This window comes from Anguilla anguilla, chromosome 13 (assembly GCF_013347855.1).
Source record: "Anguilla anguilla isolate fAngAng1 chromosome 13, fAngAng1.pri, whole genome shotgun sequence".
In the NCBI taxonomy this organism is placed as follows: domain Eukaryota; kingdom Metazoa; phylum Chordata; class Actinopteri; order Anguilliformes; family Anguillidae; genus Anguilla; species Anguilla anguilla.
This window is the reverse complement of record NC_049213.1, coordinates 31,693,504-31,713,141: the sequence shown is the minus strand read 5'-3', so window position 1 is coordinate 31,713,141 and position 19,638 is coordinate 31,693,504. Positions and strand designations below refer to the sequence as shown.

General features: G+C 51.3%; 1 protein-coding gene across 5 annotated transcripts in view; it reads right to left on the bottom strand.

Moving 5' to 3' along the window:
* Positions 1-19,638, bottom strand: part of samd11 (sterile alpha motif domain containing 11) — a 72,247-nt gene that overhangs the window by 27,857 nt on the left and 24,752 nt on the right. For all 5 annotated transcript variants that reach the window (XM_035389179.1, XM_035389180.1, XM_035389181.1 and 2 more), the window contains exon 4: positions 8,238-8,368. In XM_035389179.1, coding sequence (XP_035245070.1) covers positions 8,238-8,368 — 131 coding nt within the window. The remainder of the gene's footprint in view (positions 1-8,237; positions 8,369-19,638) is intronic.

Below are 19,638 nucleotides of genomic sequence, written 5' to 3'. Positions count from 1 at the left end.
ATTCCTCATCTCTCTCTCTCTCTCTCTCTCCATTCCATTCCGTCTCTCTGAGTCTCTCTCTCTCTCTCTCTCTCTCTCCGTTCCATTCCGTCTCTCTGAGTCTCTCTCTCTCTCTCTCTCTCTCTCCGTTCCATTCCGTCTCTCTGAGTCTCTCTCTCTCTCTCTCTCTCTCTAGTTAAAGCCACAGTGCCTGTCTCTCGCCCCCCCCAGCGCAGGACGCACACACAGACGAGTGCAGGCCTATGAATCTTCACATTTCCAGCGGCCCTTTCCGTTCCCTTGTAGTGCATCCAAGGGGCTGCTGGGAAATGGCCAGCGCTGTCCTCAGTTCAGCCTCAAATTCAGAAACCCGGCCGGCTGGGTAAATACAGGAAGATCCTTACCCTGCTAAGCAGTGCAGTCTGACCCCGGCCTCGCACACACACACACACACACACGCGCACGCAGACGCACGGCACTGCGACACACACGCGTTTCCCCAGCCGGTACACCGGAGACCGGGGTCCGTGGGAGAGGTACACTAAGTCCTGCAGTGCTGGGAAGCACGGTACACAGGTTCCAGCACTCCCTGAGCTGGCTAAAACACAAATACTACTCTAAAAACCTCCTCTTTTTTTTCTTCTTCTTCTTTGCCTCGCAAGGGAAAGAATAAGAAAACCAAAAGTAGAAAGCGGAGACAGAAACAGAGAAGGGAGAAAGGAGAGAGAGACGGAGAGGGAAGAGCGATGTCCTGCGCAGGAAGTACGCGCGGCGCAGAGGCCTGGACGCTACGGAACGGGATCCATAACGGCCCGGTTTGACGTATTCCCTCGTAGAAGCAAATTTATTCCGGTTGCAGGGAGGGGCCCTGTGTGAGTGCCCTCGCTAATAGATACAGATCGACTCCCGCTGACACCCAGGGCACAAATGACTAATCAGTTAGCCCCCGCCCCCCTGTTCCACCCCCCAACCCACAGCCAGCCCCCTGGTCCCGCCGCTCTGGTCCAGCTCTCGCTTCCCCCGGCGCTTTCCAAATTGAAATCTCGCTCGGCCTGTCCTCGCTGCGCCACAAATGAGCTTTCCGGCTAATCGCCCAATCAATCGTCAGATTAATGAATCGATGAGGCCCGCGCGGCTGCCGCTATTGGGCCCCGTTGTGGGTTATTGTGAGGGCGGGGTCCCCCTGGCACGTGGTGATTGGTGCGGCGACAGGCCACGCCCCCTCCCTCATTTGATTGGCGGCCTGGCTGTGTCCTGCTCCACGGCTCAGGGCGCCAAGCCAAAGTGATACTTTTTCACAGTTAAAAAAAAAAAAAAAATAACACAGTCATACTCCAGTCAAGAGTGTATCCACGCTGTTGCCGTGGGGTAACCACCCTTACCTACCCCAACTGCCATAATCCCTGTGGCTTTATTTACCGATTTCCATCCCAAACGCGGTGAGAACCTCTGTCTGTCCCAGGATCTAAGGTGGAGGAATGTTCTGGAAGGGGCTTGCCCCCCGAAGGCAGCTGTGACTCAGTTCTCAGCTTGGGCATCACGCAGCAGACGAAAGGGAAAGGTTCAGGGCCAGGCTGGCGGGGGAAGTCATTATTCCGTGTGGTTAACTGAAGGCGTGCGCTGAATCACCCAGACAGCTTTATTAAACTTCAAAATGAAAGGGGCCTATCAGTAATCTGCCGCGCTGACATCACACAGCCTCCTCCGAGGCTTCATAAATTACAGCCTCGCCCGACGGCCGCGCCGGACGGAACGAGGACGCCGCCGCCGCCGCCGCCGCCATCACGGCCGTTATCTAATGCACTTTCGCCGTGATTTTATTAATGTGCGTGGGCGGGGGGCAGGGGGGCGGGGGGGAGCGGGGGAGTGTGTGTGTGTCTGTGTGTCTGTGTGTGTGTGTGTCTGTGACCGCGTGTGTCTGTGAATGTGTTTGAGTCTGCGAGACACAGTGGGCTTTAGTGTACGTGCGTATCCGTGCGCGGACACTTATTTGTGTTTGGACAGTCCGCATGTGTGTGTTTGTCCAGGAGTGTTTGTGCTGCATGTGGGTACCGCGTTGAGTTCTACCAAAAGCATAACAATATTTTTTTTTTAAGTTAATGTAAATAGAAAAGTGCACGTCAGCTGTTCTTCTGTTTCATAAGGAATTGACGGTGTTAGGAATTTTCTGCCGCATTCGAGAAGCTTGCAGTAAGAGCTGAACGTTTCTGCAGTTTCACAAAGAACAGAAAGAGAAGAAAATGGGAAGGCAGCGAAGAAAGAAACCAAGAAAGCCTGTAAAGTTTTGCTGGTTAGAGGATCATGGAAAAGTCCCCTGGGGTTACAGACAGCTGGGGGGGGGGGGTCGTCAGAGCTTTTTGGGAGGAGATCTTTTAATACTAATTAAACGCTCGTTCTTAAAGTGCAGACACTCCCGTTTAACACCAGCCAGTCCTTCAGCTCTGCTGAGCCCGGTGGCACCTACGCTAACCACCGACGCTAACGCCGCACGCAACACTCTGAGCCAGGGCCTACGCTAACCACCGACGCTAACGCCGCACGCAACACTCTGAGCCAGGGCCTACGCTAACCACCGACGCTAACGCCGCACGCAACACTCTGAGCCAGGGCCTACGCTAACCACCGACGCTAACGCCGCACGCAACACTCTGAGCCAGGGCCTACGCTAACCACCGACGCTAACGCCGCACGCAACACTCTGAGCCAGGGCCTACGCTAACCACCGACGCTAACGCCGCACGCAACACTCTGAGCCAGGGCCTACGCTAACCACCGACGCTAACGCCGCACACAACACTCTGAGCCAGGGCCTACGCTAACCACCGACGCTAACGCCGCACGCAACACTCTGAGCCAGGGCCTACGCTAACCACCGACGCTAACGCCGCACACAACACTCTGAGCCAGGGCCTACGCTAACCACCGACGCTAACGCCGCACGCAACACTCTGAGCCAGGGCCTACGCTAACCACCGACGCTAACGGCGCACGCTAACCACCTACGCTAACCACCGACGCTAACGCCGCACACAACACTCTGAGCCAGGGCCTACGCTAACCACCGACGCTAACGGCGCACGCTAACCACCTACGCTAACCACCGACGCTAACGCCGCACACAACACTCTGAGCCAGGGCCTACGCTAACCACCGACGCTAACGCCGCACGCAACGCTCTGAGCCAGGGCCTACGCTAACCACCGACGCTAACGCCGCACGCAACACTCTGAGCCAGGGGAATGGCACGGCCGCTTCGGAGGAGAGAACGGGCAGATTCCTGATCACTGCGAGGTTGTGGACAGCTCACAGGCTCGAACCCGAGTCTGAAGTTTAAAGGCCCTTGGCGTTCACTGAAAGGGTGAGAGCAGAGGGCAGGTGGGGGGAGTGGGGTTTGGGGGGTTTGGGGGGTGGGGTAGGGTAAGGAGGTTGGTGACCAGAGGAGGAGGAGAAGGAGGAGGAGGAGGCGGGGGGAGGGCTTGAATGAGCGAAGGTTAAGGAGAGAGGGGGGGAAGAAAAAAAAGAAGAAAAAAAAAAGAGAAGGGGCAATGGCATTTCTTCTTCCTCTCGTCCGGCCAGTGACAGCCCTGACAGCCAGACTCCTTAATTCCCTTTTCTTATTCCCTTAATCTGTCATCTTTATCAGGCAGCGGAAGTGCAGGGCGGCGCGGGCCGGCCGCTGCCCCCGATCAATCTCCGCATTACGGCTGACAGAATGGTGCTAATAACTTATTGATCCCGCGTTCGCCGGGCCCGCCGGGGCCGAGCGGCGCCCATTGATTGGCTGAGGGGGGCGGGGGGTGGGGTGGGGTGGGGGGGATGGCGGGGGGGTGGTGGGGGGGGGGAGGGGGGGGCGAGGCTGGGGGAGCTTCCGCTCAGTGAGATGACGCTCCACTGCCGGGAGCACGGCCACTCCATCCCGACCAGAGAGGAGGGGGAGAGAGAGAGAGAGAGAGAGAGAGGGAGGGGGAGGGGTGGGAGGCAGGGAAACAGAGGCAGGGAAAAAGGGGAAGAGAGGAAGGGAGAAAGAGAGAGACAGAGAGAGAGAGACAGAGACAACAAAAAGTAGGAGGGAGGGGAGGAGAGGCAGAGTGAGAGACTGAATTAGAGAGAAATGCAAAAGAAGAGTTAAGTGGCAGAGAAAGAGAGCAGGATAGAAAACGACAGGCAGAGGCAGAGAGAAACAGGTGGGTGAAGAGAGTAGGAGTAGGGAGAGACAGGGGAGGCAGACAGGAGCCTGGAAACGAGCCAAAATCCATACTGTACTACACATGGCAGTCAGGACAGCAGCCCTGGATGCAGACTGCCGAGAGCGGTCAGGACAGCACGCACGGCGCCATTTCACATCACAAACCTCTCTATTTGTTTGAAATGTGAAAAAGAGTATAATAGAAATAGGAAATATGGCTCTGTGTGAAAAAAAAACAGGAAATATAATTCAGATGAAAAAAAAAAACCGAAAATACAATCCTGATGGGGAAAAAAAAACTCTTCAGAACCCGGGCTGAACACACAACTTGTCCAGGAGGTCTGTTCAGGAACACTGTCGCCTCCCCTAACACACCTGCACTCTTTCCCACTAGTGCTCGAAGAGGGTTATGGGGGGAGAACTACACCTTGTGTAACGCTGAGAACATGGCGGGGGTTCCAGTGACTTATCATCCCTCTCGAACCCCAACCTACACTCCCTCCCCCCCCATTCAGGCCCCCTCACTACCGACGCCTGCACCATCTCCCCCATCTGCCCCTCCGATTTAATTAACGGCCTTCTTTCCGACGGAGAGGCCAGTTTCCTCTTCCTGCAACCGCCCTAACCCCCCCCCACCCCCCCCCCCCCCCCCCCCCCCCCCCCCACCCCCCTCATCACCCCTGCCTGCCCTCCCTGGCCCCTGTGGCACACTCCCTCCTCCTTTTAGTTTTTAAAGCACTCTTCCTCTCTCTCTCTTTCCTAACGCTACACCCATTACACCGGTCCGGTTCGTGAAAAATGTCCCGATGACATATAAAAAGGAACAAACCATGCCAACCTCTTCTCTTCGCACATTTCTGATCCCGACAGTTCAGGGTGTATCATTATGAAAATGACCAACGGCTTACCTCGACCACGTCTTAGAAATCTAATCAAAACTTGAATTTCCACAGAAATTTGTGTTTCACTTTGAAACGTCTTTCAAATCTAATCTAAACTTGCGTTTTTCCACAGAAGGAGTTAGCATTTTGAGACTAAACTCCGTGGAACTGTTTGGCTTAATGTGCCCACGAGTGCACACAAGTCATCGGGCTTTATGAATGCCGCTACGTTCAACAAGACGCTTTTTCTGAATTTACTTCCTCGCAGTTAGAGGGTCAAAGGGTTTCACAAAGGAATTTCGTTTTAAATCTCATTTTCCGCACTCTAACTCTTTCTACACAGAGCTTGTTCTACATCGCTTTGTAACAGCCATGCAAATGTGTATTTACCCTATCTGTATTGCATGTGTATACTGGATATATTCCTATAGCAGGCGAATCTGTTCCTACAAGTTATACGTGTTTTTAGAGAAAGAAAAATACGGGGAGCAAAACTTAAAAACAACTAGAAGAACAGCCCAGTCCCAGACACAGGTGAACATACAACTGAATATGATAACCAATCTGAGAACTTGACTTTCCTTTGCATAAATGTGAAAATAAAGCAGTTTGTTGGTAATAATTTGGATGATGAACCTGTTTAAGTAGAGCAGGTCCTTATTAAACGCAGGAAAATGTAACAGAAAATGAAATGTTCGATAGTTAAACTAACAACGGTGCTTGTACTTTGCCTAACTTCTTACCTCAGTGGCACTCATGCTCGTGTTTTCTCTTCCTTCCTTCCTTCCTCTCTTCTCTCTCTCTCTCTTTCTCTCTCTCTCTCTCTCTCACGGGGACACAGGGTGATAGGACTGGGCATGTTTACAGACACCGGGTGAGCTGCTTAAATGGGCTCTTAAATCTGCATTTAATGCACCAGCCAGCAGATCTGTGGCCTCACCCACACCGTAGTCTGCCCCCCCCATCCCTGGGTGTCTGTCTCCATTAAAGTTTTGAATTAATTGAGATTCTCCCTATTAAGATTACGGCGTCTCCTGACAAATCCCCGCCGACCCCTCGCGTTTGAGGAGTTCCTAACCAGACAAGTTTCACCACATCACCGAGCCATTATGGCTTTTCCTTTTTCGCGGGAATAATTATCGCACACCTTAGAAGCAGAGACATGCACAGAGGAGGTGCTGGAGAGTCTACACCAGACCTGGGTGGAAAATGTATTTGTATTTGTCAAATACTTTTCTACGCTTTACTGATCTTGTCTGGTGTATTGGAACCAATTAAATACTCTCAAAAAGTGTCAAACCCCGCCTTCTGGTCATACTGGCAGGCTCAGTTACGCCAGGCAAGATCAACAGAGCACAGAAAAGTATTTGAATCCAAAACAAATACATATTTGACCCAAGTCTGGTCTACACTATAGCGGGGAGGAGACATAACAACCCTTGTCAGTCCACACAGTTTTTTTTCGGCAGACGCCACACCTCACCCTCGCGCCCGGCACGGCGACTCGGGGCCTGATCTCACCCAACGCCCCCTCGCTGACCGCTGGGGAACGCTCGCCACAAGCCGAAGCAAACTTGAAAACCACATCAAAACGCCAAACGTCCGCGAACAGGCGTACGAACGCACGGTCTGACGTGTCGGGCTGGGCAGTCGGGCATATGGCCTAGTGTTCCCGTCGGGGTCAGAAGTTTAAAAGAAAACTTAAACAGAAAGATCAGAACCACCTCACAGAGATGATGTCACACGCTTAGCGTGACTTCCACCGGAGCAACAAATAAATAATAATTTTTTTATTTTTCTGGAATTTACAAGCATGCATTCAGTCTGCAGAAATTCATTTCTTGGCTTTTTTTTTTTTTTTTAGGTAAGACACGAAGGGGTTGACGTTGATGTGATTTTCGCTTGAGTGCCGTAGTTCTTGCAAGCGCGGAGGAAAAGTGTCTTGCCGGAGTCGCTGCCTAGCCCCACGGTCTCGAGAACAACATCTCAATTACAGAGCGCAGCGTTCGCTGGCTCCAGGAACAATCAATACTGCAATTAGAGTTCATAAACACCGGCCTTCTCATCTATCATGTTCTCTGCTCCGTCTCCGTGACACAGACAAAAGCACCAAAGTGACATCGATAAAGCCCTGATAATACCTCAGCAGCCATGAAGCAACCCCTCCCCACTCTAAAGAAAGTTTTTTTAAAAATAATTATGATACCGTAGGTCAACTTGTGTCCTCTCAATGGCTTACAGGCAGGAAACAGAAACAAAAACCTACTAGACATGAACTTCTAGGTGGATCTGACAACAAGCTTTTCCAAAAACGATTCACCAAAGCAGAATAATAAGCAGAACCCACTACTTCTAAAAGCAATAAAGTTAAAGTCCATAACATGACCAACAACCAAAGAAGCCCATTGAGCACACTGACCACTTTTGGAAATAATTGCTAAGAAATTTTAAAGATATTAGCTAATTTTTTTAACATAACACATTTTTAGTAATTTTTAACACTAATGCTCGCTAAATTTAGGGAACGCGGTGGAAAGCGAGTAAGGTCCATGCAGCCTCTCTTGCCGTATCTACGTAAGGAGAGCCAGAATGCTCATCGGATAAATATCTCTCAGTTAATGCATTCAGCTATCTCACTTCGCCGCGTCTTTGTTTAAGATCCCATCAGATTAGGCGGTAATAAAGCCATTTATTTGAAGTGGGAATCACAAAGGTACAAATAAGCTCGGAGCGCTAAAGAAAATGTCAAGTGCACATTAAGCAACGGGTTCGAGAGAGAGACGCGAGGGGATGAGCAATGTGGTTAATCTTGCCAATTAAGTAAAGTACGCCAAATGAACTTACAAACACAAACACATCCTTTTAGGGAAAGGAGAAGGACCTGGAGAGGGTGTGCTGGGGTCTCTCATCTCCACCACAACGGCAGAGAAATGCACGAAAACACCTCAAGTGAAGGCACAGCACTCACAGACACACCAGGTAGAGAGAGAGGAACCACTAACCATTGAAAAAAAAAATACAAATAAAGCCACAGCGTTTAGCGATTTGGCGTTCACCCCTCTAGCCTCCAGAAAAAGCAGCTCGGTGTGATAAATTTTCAGGGCTCATGTTTGGGTTTTTTGGCGGGAGAGGTGCAGGGGCGTAGGAGCGCGAGCCGGACCCCGGGCCCCGAGCCCTGGGCGTCTCCCTACCTGCGGCGGCAGAGCCGATGTCCACGGTGCTGCTCCTGCTGATCTCGCCGCACGGCTGGCCCTCGGGCATGCCGCTCTGCCGGGTGTGGTGCAGGTTGGAGATGATCGTCGTGAGGTCACTGCTGTCGCGGCTGCAGCACGACGCCAGGGGGAGAAAGAGCTCACGTTCAGATTTATGCCACCCAACCAAATTCCACCCCCCCCCACCCCTCTGCTCTCTCTCACTCAGTGATGGAGGGAGGGGGGGGACTCAGACATATAGGTTTAGACAACGTTTCAGAGGTACGTACTTGCATAACTGTTGCCAACCATGCAGTTCTACCATACAAGACGTGTAAATTCTAAAGAAAATGTGTTGATTTTCAGGATTAAGCCACCACTTAGTTCAGAATTTGCTAAGATAATTTTTAGCATCATGAGTTCTGAAAGGCATTGAAAACCCATGTATTTTCCCAAAAAAACAAAACAAATTATATATATATATATATATACTTTACGCAAACACTGGATCAACGCAGTCACAGAAGCGATCTAAACGAAGGTGAGCGATAAATGATAAATGAACAGAAGGTCAAATCCACCGGTGTCTCATCTGCGGTACTTACAGCAGCGTAGGGAAAGGCCCGTCTCTGATGAGCTGCGAGCACACGCCCCTGAACCAAAACAACCTCTTTGCGCCGGACCGTCCCACCGCCGGGTCAACGCAGGCGGACATGATCGCGCGGCTCGGAAATCCCCCGCCGGGGTCCCAAACTTTCCACGGGAACGGTTTCCACCCTCCCGCCAGTACACCCTGCCCCCAGCTCCCACCCCACACGCTAGTGTCTGGCCCTGTTGATACGGGTCTATTTGTCTACTTCTCCGTTAATCAGATGGTGCACACCTACTGCCTGTAAAACATACAGAAGTTGGCAATTATATCACTCTGGTTGCCGATGCCAACCGACTGTGAGCAACTGCCTTCAACTCCTCTGGCTACACCCTACTGAACCCACCCTTTGTGTTTTGTTCTTCTATTTAATGTGGGACAGCTCATGAAAACCCCTTTTAACATGTGCGACACGTGCACAGACCTTAATCACGTACAGAAACTGCTTAAGACAGACAAAAAAAATGACAGACAACTGCCTCAAGCAATTTTGTGTCTTATCCTGTCTAATCTTCAACCTTAAGAAACGTTAATCAACACATCGTGGGATTCATAAGTGGTTTACGAGCTTAAAGTGAAGTGATTAGGTTTTTTTTTTCCCCCCCCCACCCACCCCAAATCAATACTGGCTGAGGAAGCACGTAGGAGGACGCGCTTGGAGCAGAGTAATCTTCAAAGGTATCAGCGATAACAGGTAAAGATAGCAAATGTGCCAATCAGGAATGTAAACCTTAATTGCCTCAGACAAACGCAGCCCATGCATGTACCAGGCTAAGAGGTATTCAGAGAGAATTATGGTGTAAGCATTCAGCCAGGACAACAGTGCTGGGTTATCTGAGGCTACTAATTACATTAGGCTAACTAGTCATTATATTATTCCATTACATTATGGGCATTTAGGTGACGCTCTTATTCAGAGTGAGTTATACAGCTTTTTTGCATTTTTACATTGTATGAAATCCATATACAGCTAGCTACAGTATATATTGAAGCGATGCAGGTTTTCTACTTTGCTGAAAGGTAAAATGCAAGTGCCTTAGCAGGGAATTGAACCTTGAACCTTTCAGTTACAAGGCCACTTTCTTAACTATTATACAACACCGTCACCCTAGTCAGATGCCACTGGTCTAGACTAGGTAGTTAGACTAACAGCCCAAGACAAGACCCAAACACGAGAGCCAAGACAACCATCTGATCCATAGTTCTCTCAAACAAGACCAGGTTAAAACCTGGTATATGGCTGGAGCGGCAGACTAATGGTGTGACGTCATAACTCGGCCGACCAATGGTGTAACTTCATCACTCAGTCACAGACATTCGCGTTTTGTAGGGCTGGCCCCGCTGTTGCGGTCCAGCCAAAAAGTATGTTTTTGAAGGGACTTCAGAGGTTTGGACAGACTATTTCTCACGAGTGTCTGCTGTTCATTGGGGGAGGGTAGGGGGTGGAGTGCAGATTAGGCGAAATTTCCTTTTCGTGAACTTGTTCAGTTTGGTCATGACCACGAACTAGCTGGTCGCACCGAACCGAGCAGTTCACAAGTGTTTGCAGGGACACCTCTGTCCCCCCTCCCCCCCCCCCCCTCTCCAGGCTGGAGGGTTTAGAGCTTAGGCTGGGATATGTCCACCCTTCCGTCCTTCCTCATTAATGCCCTGTCTTTTACCTAACCGGAGGAGGGGGAGGAACTGTGTCATGGGGGCATTTTAATGGAATCAGATTACAGCCATGATCTCCTTATGCAGCATAATGTTGTGCAATACCCGATTAATAAGGGGAATATTAGAAACGCTATGGACAGGCGCTCGCAGACAGGGGGGGGCGGGGGGGGCGCAGGCTTAAAGGGGGGGGGGGTGTGGGGGGGGTCTGAACGACAGCTGGGTTTCGCTAATCGGACGCAGACGCCCGCCCCCCGAGCCCCGCCACCGCGCCGCTGACAGGCGAGCGGCTTTGCCGTCCGCGCGCACCCAAAACTCCAGCCCTTTGCCGCGCGCAGATTACTGGCCCCCGGCGCGGCGAGGGGCGGCTGTCGCGCGCAAAGCCGTCTCTGAGCCCCCACCAACCCGGCGGCGGAATTCATTTCCTCCAGGCCGAGCCGGGCCGCCATTCGCTCGTAAGTCAACTTGCGGCACACCCACGGAAAAAAAAAAAAGTAAAAAAATTAATAAAACATTTTTGAGCGTGATGAACAGCTCATTGGGGAGAGAACGGGCGGGGGGGGAGGGGGGGGGGAGAGGGGAAGGGAGGGGGGGAGAGCGCTTGCCAAACGCGCCGGGCTGCCTGCCACGGGAAAGTGGCAGGACGCATTCAGGGCACGACTGCGCGGCGCGCGGCTCCCTCTGGGAGGAGCGGCAGATGCCCGTCCTGCCCCTGCCTCGCCACCGTGAGAGGCTGGAGACTCCTCACAGGGAAGAAGCGCCAGAGCCACAGCGCGGGCGCCACGGAAACAAGGGGACAGCAGCACCTTCCTCCCCCCAACACACACACACGTACGCATGAACACACACACACACACACACATCCAGGCACACACACGCACGCACACACACACACACACACACAGATACAGGCACACACACACGCATGGACACACATACACGCATGGACACACGCACACACACATCCAGGCACACACACACGCATGGACACACGCACACACACACACATCCAGGCACACACACGCACGCACACACACACACACACACACACACACAGATACAGGCACACACACACGCATGGACACACATACACGCATGGACACACGCACACACATCCAGGCACACACACGCACGCACACACACACATACACACGCTTAATGTAAAAAAATCAAGTGGCTTTAAGGGGTTCATACTTGTTGGTACATTCAAGAGAGCTGTTGTTACTGGCATGTGATGTAAATATATACACATACATACATATATATATATATATATATATATATATATATATATAATAAGCCATAAGTCCACAAGTCATTAATTTATTACAATGAATACGCGGTGCCTGCTCATCCCTGTTAGAACTGTGACTGATGTGTGAGCAGAACTTTGGTTAATGTCCTTAAAAGCAGCTCCGGGGGCCGTAAATTGATGGCCTCGGTAATTAGTTCCTGATGCCCAGCGTCTCGCGGCCTCCCTCTCCGGCTAATGAGGGCCGGGTTAACGTCCCGAATCCCGGAAAGAGAGCACGCCCCGGAGCGGGCTGGGCCGGGGCCGAGGGGCCGGGCCCCGGCAGGAAGGGTTCGGCTGCACGGAGCGCCCGCCAGCCGGGGTAATTAAAGGTGGAGCGCACACGCAAACATCAGCCTCCGCAGCCCCCGTCCCGATTAGTCCCCCGTCGGCGTCAGAGCGGAGAGGAGGCGGGTGGGGGGGGGGGGGGGGGTGAGGGGGGAGTGGGAGGGGGATTTATGTGGCGGGGGGTGGGGGGGGAGCGTTCATTAAAATGGCCGCGCCAAAGCCTGCCCGAATCCTGACCTGAATAATAATTCAGTCAGGAAAAAAAAAAGGAAACCGGCCAAAAACATCAACAAGGACCAAATAAATGCTAAAAAAATTACTGTTGGTGGTTTTTTTATGATTTTTTTACGCAAAGTAAAATCTCAGTTTTGCACAACAAAAAAAAAATCTAAATTCATGTTTTTGTGTTGGGATGTATTTTTTTTACATTAACTATAAATAAAACTTCCTTTTGAAACAAAGCAGTCCATATGGCATGACAGTCACTATGAACATGAAGATTTTAATTTACTGTAATTTACTCCTGTCAGGTATAACCGACCTTTTCAACTTGACAGATCTCACCCCAGAATACTGATCATTCATGCAAGCAACGGTCCTTTCAAAATGAAGTGTCAAAAAAATGTTTCACAAGAACAAAATGATGTGTTTTCATTTCACTTGAACAGGTCTTGGGTATGAATATTACTGCACCGGCATGGTCACCCTTGCCACGCTCCTGACCTTCCCAAGGGGCTTTTTTTAAAGGTCCTTCCAACGCACAAACACCAGAGCACAGGCCTCTTCTTTTTGGAAATGACAGTACAGTAGGGCTCCCAATCCCAGATATGCGTCAGAATGACAACCACAGACAATGCCGCGCGCGATTAAAACTGTAAGTGCGTCAAATTACGCGCCACGGTCTCTGTGAATATCTGCGTCGGTTGCCTTTGACAAAGAGAGAGAGAGAGAGAGAGAGAGGCAAAGGAGGGAAAGAGACACCCTTCCAATCCCCACCAACCTCACCCCCCCTCTCCGCCCCCCCCCCACCCCCCACCCTACTCCAATCAGTGCTCCCGATGCGATAATGCCATCCTGAACTTCTTACCTTAGCAGGCTATTATCCCGAGGAGAGACGCCTTTCAGAGGATCTGCGCTAAGTCCGGAGAGCAAGGGCACCGTTAGCCGGGCTAATTAGCACACTTTCGCCCCGCTGTCCCAGTTCGGCCCCCTAATGAGGGCTCGCAGACAGCCAGCCAAGGTCATAATCTGAGTCAGGGGAGGTAAGAACTGGCCAGCTGACTCAGCGCAGGCCGCCAGCGGGGGGGGGGGGGGGGGAGGTGGCGCGAGGGGGGTGGGGGGGTTGAAGGACCCGACAGCCGCACTCATGACAAAGGCGCGCTCTTATCGCCAGGCGCACGCTGGACGCAATCTCCATAATCGCGTCCCCTAAAGCCGTCAATGCCACTCATCCCCCAGCGTCCCGACCAACATAACGACCCAGATATTAAGCCAGCCTGAGCCAGTTAAAGGGAGAGGCGGGTCTGAGGGCCAGAGCAACGGGCAGCGTGCACACACAGGCGCCGCAGTCCCTGCGCGTTTGTGCAGGGGCCAGGTGTGTGTGTTAGTGAGCACTGGGTGTGTGGAGTGAGGATCGTAAAGGTTGAGTGTGTACGCCTTGGAACTCCGCATATTGGCAAATGAGGATTCTGAACATTGTGTTTCTATTGAGACTGTGAATAATAATTATGTATGTGTGTGTGTGTGTGTGTGTGTGTGTGTGTGTGTGGTGTGTGAATGTGTGTGACACATATAAAGCACTTGTCTTGTATGTGTGTGCAAATAAGAACCATGGACTGTATGTGTCTGTGCATGCAATTATATACATTCTGTGGGTCTGAAGGACAATCTCAGACACTTTTATTTGTGCATGACACAACTACACTACATCACTGCAACACTGCGCCACCCTAAAATAAGAGCTGGCATTGATCTGGGAGATAGTTACTATGCTGTGTGTCAGCGACAACGGAATGGAACCTTCTTACTCCAAATTATTTACAATAATGATTATTTCCACATGACTTCCTGAATAAAGTAAGTATCCCTGTTTGGAGCTGCGGGTGTTTTAATTTTGGGTAGCACCCAAGGCGTTAAACAGATCTGGGTCAGCGCTCTGTGAGCTTCATCCAGCGCCAGCTCCACTGGTCAGTTCCGTGGAGGCACCAACGCTGTCCCGCCACAGACAGAGAGACGGCCCTGAGGTAAAAGGGGCCTGGATATTGGGGACGGGACATTCAGCATTTCGGGAACCGCAGTGACTGAATCCTTTACGTCTGCCCTGCGTTTTTTCCACCCAAGCGGTTAATTACCTAGTCCTTTCTTTGTTTTTTAGGTGGAACTGATTTGTTCTCCAGAGTCAAATTGGTCTAAACAACAGACTACTTTCCATGAATTAAATGCGTACCTTTACACAGGCTGCTGTGTAGGTTGTTACTGAATGTGACAACAACACCGGGTCTAAATGAGGCACTGAACGTATATAACAACATCCACCCAAAAAAACGTACCATTTCAGGCACGTAGGGTCAGAGTTGCCACTGTGAAGCGAAACACGGTTTTTCGACATTAGTAACGCCACCAATTAAAGGACGAGATATACTGTTTGGCTCATTTACATAAAACGCATGAATATTACATCAAAGGCTAGAGAGATCAAACCCTAACGGCTAAAAAAAAAAAAAAAAAAAAGTTTCAGCGCCATGAGTTAATAAGAGAAAAATGCATAATGAGATGAGACAGGTCTGTCTGTGGTTAGACATGTCAGATACGATCTCTAGCACGGGCAAACATGTTTCTCTAGTTCTCCCGAGCGGCAGGCCCTGGCGGCGGAGCACGGCTCTCAGCGGCCCGCGAGCTTCCGGAAGCTTCCGCGCAGCTGTCCTAGTCTTCGCCGGTTCTGTGGGTGCGAGTCAGGCGTTGGGGGCGTGCGTGTGCGGTGTGAGCGCACGCGCGTCTAATGTGGTCGCACCTGCGCCGCACCTGCGAGGGTGTCGGCGTTCTCACGACGCGTCCCCCCGGCCCTCGGGGGAGAGGAGAGGCGCGCCCCGCCCCCAGCGCTGATTCGGAAAACGAGGGAGCGGCGGCAGACGGTCACGCCGTGGGGGCCTCGCAGCTGCCGGGGAGAGGCGGCCAGAGCAGCCGCCGCCCGAGCCGCTCGGCTGGGCGGGGCCGGGTCACGGGTGGCCAGCGCCAGGCGGGGAGCGGCGCCAGCTCGGGGGGCCGCCGGGGCGACCGGGGGGGAGGAGTCGGGGGGGAGGGGGGAGGGGGGAGGGGAGGGGCAGACGCCACCACATTACAACCGCTACATCTGACACCCCTGCTAACGACGGGAACGGTGACAAACTGCCCCGAATCACAGGAGGCGGCAGCGATTTGGCGTGCAGGTGCACGTGTGGTGGGGGGGAGGGGTGGGGGGTGGGGGGCGGGGGGATGGCGGGTTCAGGAGGCTGACAGCTGCTGCCTGCAGGCGTCTGCACGAATCTCTAAGAGCTGCCCTGACTGCAATGCAGTCGACTGCAGCCTCACTGGCTGAGAAAGCCTGAGTCCGCAGCGCTCAACTGAAATGAACCTCCATCAAAGAACGGGCAAGCAAAATATCGCCTAAAAATACTAGCTTAAAATTCTCTGAGCTCTCCTATTGTTAGAATTCAAAGGCAACACAATGCCAGACCCAACTGAGCAATCCATCGCAACATTTCGGATCCACACCTGTGAGTACCTACGAGCTAATGGGACCAGAGTTATTTTTTTATTTTTACCTCCTTCTCCTTTTTCACTTTTTCAACTCTATGGCTAACAAGGGCCTCTGTTCTTTCCACATTAGGACCAAGAAAGAGAGCCTGGTACAGAGAACTCCAACCGAGGAGGGAGGCAGAGAAATAAACACGCGAGCGGGCGCATGAATAAGTGAGATCACGCCGCGCTCTCCCGGGTTTTCCCCGCCGCGCTCGTACGTGCGCCGTATGCCGGCCGACGCCAGGTCGATACACCTCCCGCCCAACAGGAATTTCAGACGCTTTCTTTTTCGGGAGGAGAACGCTGCCGAGCCCTGCCTGATTAGGACTGGATTCGTTACCAGCGCACGCCAACGGCCTCCAAGTTAAAGTTGTTTTTTTTTTTTTTTACCCAAACGTATTCACTCATTCAAGGGTGCAGGCTGGCCTAAACCCCCTGTCTACAATGGGACCAAGAGGAGCGTGTTTCCTTTTAAGCTGAGAGTAACAGTAAAGAAGACCTGAACGTGTCTCTGCGGTGGGTTTTACAGGGGAACTAGAACGCACTGCAAGGTGCACAGAAATGAAAGGAAATTTGTGCATGACTCCTACACGACTGCCTTTAGGTTCTCAGTTTTTCCATCGCCAGTTTCAAGACCGCACACCTTTTCAAATGGTATTTAACCTTTAAATCTGATAATTATCGGCTGTCACTTTTTTTCTCTCGGCTTCCTAGGAACTGAAAGGTTTACAAACTCAAAATAAGGTCTGACAGTAAGGGGGGGGGGGGGGGAAACAGGACAATTTGCACTTTTCCAAACCTGGTTACATTACTGTCATTGCTCACACACCTGCCACAGCGCTGGCTGATAATGACGGTGTGCCCTAACAGAAATAGCCAAATCACTGTTTTCGACCCCGAACGGGGGCCGGTTTGCGACGGCGGCGCGGAGAAGCGGCTGCCCCCGCCAGGCACCTGCAGTCACAGGGAAGGAAACCCTCCTCTGCTTGTTTGTGAAGCCCGGGGAGATACGAGAGCGAAAACCGAAAATGACGAGATCTCAGAGATACGATCACTCTTTTCGCTTTTAATCCACCCCCTGAGATGTGGCTGCTGTTCTTGCTCATTTCTGGGGGAGGGAGACTGGGGATCCCCACTGTTCAAAGGCCTGTTTCTCAGCAGAGACACCCCTGGGGGGGAATCCTTCCTCAGAGGCCCACGGGCAGCGGGTGCAGGTAGAGCCCGAAAGTAGGTCTTTTCCATCACAGACCGGGATTTCCCCCCACCGCCTACACCCAAAGGGTAATCACCTTCCCACAGGCTGGTCCCCTTCCTGACAGGCTCCCCTGCTCTCCTCTTCCTGCTCGTGCAAAAAGTCATGCCGAGAACTGAAAACTCTTCGCCGGTCTAACTTTCCACAACACTTTGTGATACCAGCTGCAGCTACGTTGGGCGAAGTGATAGAACAAACATTTCTATGTATGGGCGTATCGGAAGGGGGGGGGGAGGGATCAGCGGGACAACAAACAGCTAGCAAAACAAGGACGTAGTCTTTTCCATAGACTATCGCTCCTAAGGCATAAAAATTCACGGGGGAATTTAAAATATATAAGTCAGAACTTTAATTATCTGTGACCATTTTGGCCCTTTCCATCTTTAAAGGGATTTGGGAACATGTGAAATCCTAAATCCCTTTTTATTAGTAGCTAAGTCCAACTAATAATAATGACATTCAAGTAGCACGTACACACCTGTCTGCTCCAGCTAATTTTGTTGCATCGCATCACAAGCGGAGAACACGCTAACCACAAGCAACACCCTGAAATTACTGTGTCGAAATAAATACTGAAAGAAATTTGGTTACTCTACTTTTTTTTTTTCTTAACGGTCAGCTTGACAAACTTGTTGAGGTACACACATACTTTGCTTACGTTCTCATAAACATTCAGTTCATTATAAAAACAAAAAAGTTGTGACTTTTAAATCACCTGGTACAGCTCTGCAGAGGTTGAATGAATAACTCTAACTATTAGGTGCAGCACATGGAGTAGTGCAAAATGTAAATCACATACATCTGCACATATTTTTCATTAAAATTCAGTAACCCACCCCGGTGAATCTAACAGGGACGGGTGTAGCACAGTGGGTAAGGAACTGGGCTTGTAACCGAAAGGTCGCAGGTTCGATTCCCGGGTAAGGACACTACCGTTGTATCCTTGAGCAAGGTACTTAACCTGCATTGCTTCAGTATATATCCAGCTGTATAAATGGACACAATGTAAAAAATGCTATGTAAAAAGTTGTGTAAGTCGCTCTGGATAAGAGCGTCTGCTAAATGCCTGTAATGTAATGTAATGTAACAAGTCACACTTCAGCCTAAAGAATACATCATTGCCTATTGCCAGCACACAGCAGCAACCAAACACTGCCGAGTGAACAGAAGCAGGTGTATATACACTAAAGTGAGGCATCTCAAGTACGTACCAACACTGAGAGATTCTACCACAGCCTCTGCCCCGGAACTTGACCTGGTTCTAGAAGGTTTCCGTGGCTCGGCGGGTTCCGTCCTGAGCATCACTAGGCAACGCAAGCTATCAGACCCGCCACCAGCGCCCGGTTCCCCACAGACACGCACAGAGAGAGAGAGAGAGAGAGGGAGAGACGGAGGCTGGCTTTGTGCCACAGTCACTTTGCATTCATAGCCCAGACAGGTTAAACCCTTCTTCGTATGCAGCCGAATTTATAGCAAGGATTTAAAGAGTGTCTGAGCAGCTGTGCAACCCGTGGAGGGGTGGAGGGGTGGAGGGGTGGAGGGGGACAGTGCCAAAGTCCAGACGAAATAGGCAACCGCACTCGCCTTTCTTTCCTCTCTCCCTCTATCCCTCTCTTTTTTTCTCTCTCTCTGAGATCCTCTCTTCCTGAGAATCAGGTAATAACCTCTATCCTCATTATATAGCACACGAAATGATGATATGCGTCATACAGACTACGGTATTATATTACTATCTGTGGCTTTCACATATTTAAGTCAAGTTTGCAGAAAACTAAAAAGAAACTTCTTAAAGTGCTTAAATGAAGAAGTACATTTGATTCTACTATAAAGATTATTCGCTTAAACAAAAGGGGTTTCGTATAGTCTCAAACAGGCCGTAACATTCGCGAGTCAGTGGCCATTTTGGGAGGTGTTCTGAGTCAGTGAGAAGGCTCCGTCAGCAGGTGTATAGAATATAATGCGTCACCGGTCCTCAGTAATGACCCAGACTTACAGTCAGCACATTTTAATCGAAGCCTTGTCTGCGCATTCCGGAGAACCGCACGCAGGTAGGGTTTCCACCGTTTTTTTTTCCGCTTGAAACTTTTGCTATTTATTACGCCGGCTCCCCGCTGCGTGCTAACTGCAACATCGGTCCCCGGCTCAAGGGGGCTGAAGTTTCTTTGGGGGCATTTTGTTATTTCTGTCGGCTGTCCGTCACCTTGCTATTCCCACTTCAGATGCTGCTTCAGCCGCGAAACACGTCCCAGCCGAGCCGCGGATGTCACATTCGACGGTGACCTTCGGGGCAAGGGCCTCGTTGCTAAGGCTACGCCCTCCGACAAGGGCGCGCTCGCTTCGCCAGCGGGGTAGATGGTCGATCTCGCGAAACCACAGGAGCCACGCCGTCCTCGTGGTTCGTACCCCGCATCCGCTGCAAGCGCGCACTTGGCAGGAAGGGCTCGCGCATCTCGCTCTGCATCCTGTAGGTGGGCCTACCTGCTAATCGTCT